This window comes from Limulus polyphemus, unplaced genomic scaffold (assembly GCF_000517525.1).
Source record: "Limulus polyphemus unplaced genomic scaffold, Limulus_polyphemus-2.1.2 Scaffold3101, whole genome shotgun sequence".
NCBI classification, from domain to species: domain Eukaryota; kingdom Metazoa; phylum Arthropoda; class Merostomata; order Xiphosura; family Limulidae; genus Limulus; species Limulus polyphemus.
In genome coordinates, this window is record NW_013668711.1 from 36,091 (window position 1) to 42,323 (window position 6,233).

The 6,233-nt window shown below is 32.4% G+C and overlaps 1 protein-coding gene across 1 annotated transcript in view; it reads left to right on the forward strand.

Moving 5' to 3' along the window:
* LOC106468658 (mediator of RNA polymerase II transcription subunit 17-like) overlaps positions 1-6,233 on the forward strand; it is a 77,956-nt gene that overhangs the window by 17,292 nt on the left and 54,431 nt on the right. The window contains exons 4-6 of the mRNA XM_013929093.2: positions 2,509-2,686; positions 3,880-4,056; positions 4,409-4,536. Of these exons, the coding sequence (XP_013784547.1) occupies positions 2,509-2,686; positions 3,880-4,056; positions 4,409-4,536 (483 nt within the window). The remainder of the gene's footprint in view (positions 1-2,508; positions 2,687-3,879; positions 4,057-4,408; positions 4,537-6,233) is intronic.

Consider the following 6,233-nt stretch of genomic DNA (forward strand, 5'->3'; position numbering starts at 1 on the left):
TCTAGTCTAAAGTAACTTAAAAAGATCTGTACTTTTGATTTTAGTTACTTTTATAATAATAAATAAAGAATAAATATGAAAAACAAGAAATAAAGTACTTACCCAATCTTCTTTTATCTTGCCCTCGATTGTTGAGGAGAGTTAAGCCTGATATTTTTTTTTTTTTAGTGATTATAGTAAAGCACTTAACAGTTTTTATTTAATTGAATAATACACCAAAGAATATAGACTAATAACATGCAAAATGTAGACAAATTCACTTACTTTGTAACTATGTGACAAGAGCCGTTACAAATTCATCCAAGCTAGTTGTTAACTTTCCCACGGGAACAATGTTGCTACTCCGAGTGAAATTGACAGTTATCTATTCAGAACACAATGTTATACAATATGCCATTTGATAGATGAAAACCTTGACTTTCTATTGCTTATAGGTAATATATAATGAAATGTAAGAGAGAACTATCATCGAATTGTGAAAGGGAGGATGTGGCAGGAGGGGTCTGATTTTCTATTTGATAGCTCTGTAACAAAACAAAATTGAAGGCTATAAAAATTATGGTATGTTTGAGCAATAACGATTTTATAGAGTATTTTACATTTAATTTCATACATTTTCGAGGGTTGATGAATAAAATAGGGATGGTGACATGCTAAGACAAAATGTCTCACGTTGATTGGTGGCAATGGTTCTCCCTCTTGCCCTCCACCTCAGCAGGTTTCCACTGCCTGAGGCTGATGTTGCACATGGGGTGCCAGTCTGATTGAGTTTGATGTGACCTGCCACATTGGTACATCTCTTCTTACCATTATTTGGATGTTGGGTTCCCAGATGTATGGTTGGTTGTGGAATTGTGCACATATGCCTATTTTGTAGATCAGTTTGCACAGTATACACATCTGTTCTACTTACTTTGAGGTGAAGATGGTGTGAATCCTCCTCATCCCACTACGGGTCAGAGTTTCTGTTCCCAATACTGCATGGTTTTGGACCATCCATTTTAGCTTTCCTCACAATCTTTCTTCTACTGTAGTTAGGATTCCAACCCACCTGTTTTCTCCTCCTTTTTCGTGGTGCTCCTCCCACTTTCGACCATATATATATATATATGACACCTCTTTCCACAGAGTATACCTGGTACAGAAGTGGTGTGGTCTCCCACATGTGTTCCTCTCCCAACGGGGTCACACTTCAGGGATGTTCTTCGGACTCTTGTGAAAGATACTTCTTTCTATCCCTCACATTGGTTTCATCCGCCTATTCAACATTGGATTTTAGCTATCTGTGTGAGAGGAGATAATGTACCTTATCAGAAGTTATTATTTTCCTTTACTGAAAATATATTTTTGCTAGGTACCTCCTCTCACACTTCCCACCCTTCCTCCCCACTGAAAACTGATGCTTGCTTTTCTGCCTAATTTCAAAGTGATGGTTTGATAGAATTAAATAGAGGGTGTTCCATGCATCAGGAGGGTGTATCACACTCCTATTGGTGGAGGGTTGTTTGTGGGGTACGCGGGAGTTCAAGGGTTGTGGTACATGAACAATTTTTGCATATAAAGGGCAGTACTGAATGAGAATAGCTATCCATATGAGAAAAGGTAAGTACCTATAAGAAATATATTTTCAGTATAGGAAAATAATAACTTTAGTAGGACATATTTAGTATTTTGCATGTATAAATAAAAAAATATGGGAAGTTTTTAATTTTTTCTTCATTTTAATATAAAAGGAAATTTCATTTGTTGCTTAGTTAATTTTCTCTTATCTACAGCAGTTTTAAACATTACTTTTCCTTCAAAATTAGCCATTTTAAAAAGTACACTGAACATTAAACTATTAGATCATATTACTTTGTATTCAACACATTTCAAAAATATACATATAAAATTGTAAAAAGTAAACAGTGTTTTATGATCATTTTTTGAACAGACAAAAAATTGGTAAAACAATACAAAAACAAATACTTAATGTAGTTTTTCAGTGTGAAGTACTCAAAATAAATACATTTTATACTTGCTGGTCAAATAGAAAGATATTAGAAACACTTACAACAATTAGTATATGGTGGGTCATAGCAAATCACCTGATAAAGAAAAATAAACTACAAACAACGTAACTTCCTTTATTAATAAGCTATGTGAAAAACTGTCGAAGTACAACTGATTTATTGTTTTTAGTACCTTTCTTAGAAAGAAGTGCAAACCAACTCCTCTTTTATTCTTTGTTAAAACTAATAATGCAAAAAGAACAGTTAAATGCTTAATGTTAAAATAGTATTCTTCAAAATATCATCTTCTCCAGTTCAAATATTCCTATAGTCTAAAACAAAATTGCATCTCAAGATCTCCATTTTGCAGTATAATTCAAGAAACTGGTAGCTTTTTTTTATTGTTTGCTTAGCATAAACTAATGTATACTGGTAACAATTCAATGAAAATATTTGAACTTATAAACATTATGTACTTATAGATCGTGTAAAATTTAAAACTAGTAAATATTTACAGGGTCTTGTAAGTGCTGCTGCAATTATTCAAAAGGGAGCAGAACGCTTACGAATATCTCAGGCAGAAGGAAAGAATCGCTCACTTTCAGACTTTCATCTTGAATTGTTGAACATGCGTCAGAAGTGGAGACTAAGAAAACAAGGAAGTCTAATTTTAGGGGATCTAAGTTATCGTAGTGGTAAGGTTTTACCTATCTTAACAGTTATGATTGTAATTTGATGAGTATTTATTGATAACATTTGGGTTTACTTACAACACCTTAATTGTTTCTAAGTTATGTGTCCTGCTTAAACTAAAGATTCCAGTTTTGTTTTTCTCATTGTTTTTACTTTTAATTATTTAATTCTTAGTACTCTCAGTATAATAGCATTTAATAGTGTTTATGTAGTAATGAATAGATGAGAAATTAGTATAGAAAGTAACTTCAGAAACATTACTTATGTATCTCCACTACTAAGAACTATTACCTTATGCTCAACTGCTGTGGAATTTCCTGCACATGATAGGCCTTGAACAAACTTCCACCCCTACATGTGTTTTTTTTTTTTGCAACCTTCATAATACTGTAGCTCTCCACCAATAGGAGAGCAACACAACCTCCATGCATAATAATGTGGGATCTTAGCTATACATGTGAGAAGTGATGAGGTACCACATCAGTAGTTATTATTTTCCTATACTGAAAATATATTTCTGATAGGTACTTATCTCCTCTCACACTTCCCATCCTTTCTCCATACTAAATACCAGTGCTTCCTTTCTGCTTAATCTTGAAATGATAGTTTGGTAGAATTGAATAGAGGGAGTTGCATGCACCAGGAGAGTGTGTCACATTCTTGTTTTTGGAGGGTTGTCACATGATGATTTACATATGAGATGCAGTGAACCATGTCGATCGTGGGGTATGTGGGAGTTTAAGGCTTGTGGTATGCAAAAATTTTTGCATATAGAGGACAGCTATACATGTGAGAACATGTAAATACCTATCAGAAATTGCATAGCATTAAATTTGTATTGAATTTTTATTGTTGTTGTTTATAAAACTTCCAGCAAACAAGAGTTGGTTCAAGAGAAAACGACTTTTTTGCTAAGTACACATAAATCTTTTTGTTTTTCGTAATTTCCTGAAAATGTTGAAAACAAAAGAAGTAAACACCAAGCAGTGAATTATGAAGCAGTTTTGTACACATTTTAAAATACAACTTGTAAATTGCCAAATACAAATGCATCATTTTAATTAAATGCTAAAATTTACCATAAAGCTGTTATGGATTTATATAAATTGATAGTGAAACAAAGCCATTTTGACCTATAAGTTAGCAGAGAAGAAATTTTGAAATAAATGAACTTCATCTGTATTATTTGTTTTAGTTGGGTCACGATTCTGGCAAAATGGAACATATGAAGTGACAAAAAGTGAACAGCCTAATACAACTGTTACTTCACTCTCCCCTGGTGGACCTCAAGTTCCACGGCCCAGTGCATTGAAAGTTACTCTACCCAGTGAACTGGAAGGAAACAGTTATATTCATGTTGTAATTCAAAAAGGTATTTTTAATGCCATAAAATCTTCTATGTATTACAATACTTATGCCTTGTTTATAGCTACTCATTAATTATTTTGTTTATTTATTTTTTCTAAATAGATGTATTATTCTATAGATGAACTTTTAAGTTGTTGTGTAAGTTCTTTTCACTATACAAGGTCATCTGTGTAAGTTTTTAATGGAATGAAAAATTACTAGAAGATAGTTTTGGTTATTCTTATAAGACTGTCTGATAAAGGCAAAGCCAGTTAAATAATAAAAAAATATATAAAAGATAAGAAAGTAGTGGAATTTTAATAAAGTACATCAGATAAGTTGAGCTTATGTCATTCTGACACTTTCTTTATTTTCAGATACAGAAACAATAGCTGCTGGAGACTTTACATCTCCTTTTATTTCACCTATTCACTCTGATTCCCATTGGATGAACAAGTTGGAGGGTGCACAAAATGTACTCTTTTGTAAAGAACTTTTTTCTCAGGTAAAGATATAAATACTGTACATTTTTAAAACTATATAAATTTACATTTGTAATTGTATGATAATGGTACTAGATTCATAAGCTTTGCTTTCATTTGTTCTCATATCATTATGACTATTTGAGCTTGTGTGATTATCATTCTTATGTTTACAGATTTTACATTTGGTACTAAAGTCATCACACTTGGAAACAGAATTTAGAATTCGTCATTTTTTGTTAGTGAAAGATTTGGTATTGAACAAATGTACAATTAAAAGGCACCCTTTAGCATAAACTTGAAAATCTCAAGTTGTTTAGTGACATACCTCAGAATACGTGCATAGGCTTAGAACTTAAGATAAAAGATACAAAAATATAGATATATAGTGAGAGTATCTTTGACTCTTAAAGTTTTATAATTATTTGAAAAACAGACAAAGTACTTAAATGATTTAAAGCTGTAGGTCTGAATAATATTTATTTCTTTTAAACATAATTTTGATGAAGTGATTGTGGTGGAATTGTGTGTATGTTCAAAACATATATAAAATAAAGATAGTTAACTAAACAAATTCTATACAAGCCTCCCATTTTATTCATGATTGGTGAAGTCTTTTGACTCGTTGGTACCAAAATATTAAGGGTGATTAGGTATTATACTAAGTACATAAAGTAATATTTATTCAAAGAATTTTAAATTTTGTGAAAAATAAATTGAATGTTGTGTATCTCTGACATTTCAGTAATAAATGTTAAGGTACATTGTAAGTTCGGCAGTCGTAAAGATCCAGTGAACCACAAAACTGTTAAGTATTCAGTTTATCTTTTAGTTAATATAAATGTTAAATACTTAGCATTTCTGTATAATTTAGATAAAAACAAAGCATACAGCTTTTAAATAAATATGTTAAAATGTTCCTCAGGAGACGAGGGGTGTCTTTACACTACAATTTGTTGAACATTTAAAGTAAATTGAATTCAGAAACTCCCAAAGGGAGACAAGTTTTCGTTTGTTAATTGATAAAGTTTTAAGTGAAATACAGCATCCTCAAGTTTCCATACTAGCTAGTACAAAGGTCTACCTGCTGGGAGTAAATTCAGTATATATATCAATAAAGCCACATTCTCAGTATCATTAATTAAGCAGTTGCCAACCTTTTATGCTTCAATGCATCTTGTGCTTGGCTGTTAAGCTCGTGATGCACTGACGGATTTCCGTCTCTGATGGTAGATCAAGCCTATGAGAGTATTTGCTCTGTAGAAGTTTTAGCATTTGACAGGGCCTAGTGTGTTTTGTTTGTCTCTGACACCTATCAAGAATATCTCATCAATATCGCCTTTGAATTGCTCGATGTACTTATTCCCATAAATCTTGCCATACTGTTGTCTTTTCTCCCAGCCTGAGCTAAACACTTCAATGCATTCATCAATATCATCTTATACCATGTATTCAGTTATGGTTTTTGCAATAGAATTTTGTGATTCAGCATCTTTGTATCAACGAAATACACCCTGCCTGACTCGATTAAAGAAACGCCATGCCTCATGCCATACGGTATGAGATTATTGCTATTTCTCGACCTGTTGCACTTATGATGATCTTTGGTCTTCGCTCGCTAACAAGAATCTCCTTTGACAAATTTGACAAACTGTATCACCCTCTTCCTGTGGTTCTGAATCGTATCAATTGTTTAGGTTCATCTTCCCAGAGATGAAAG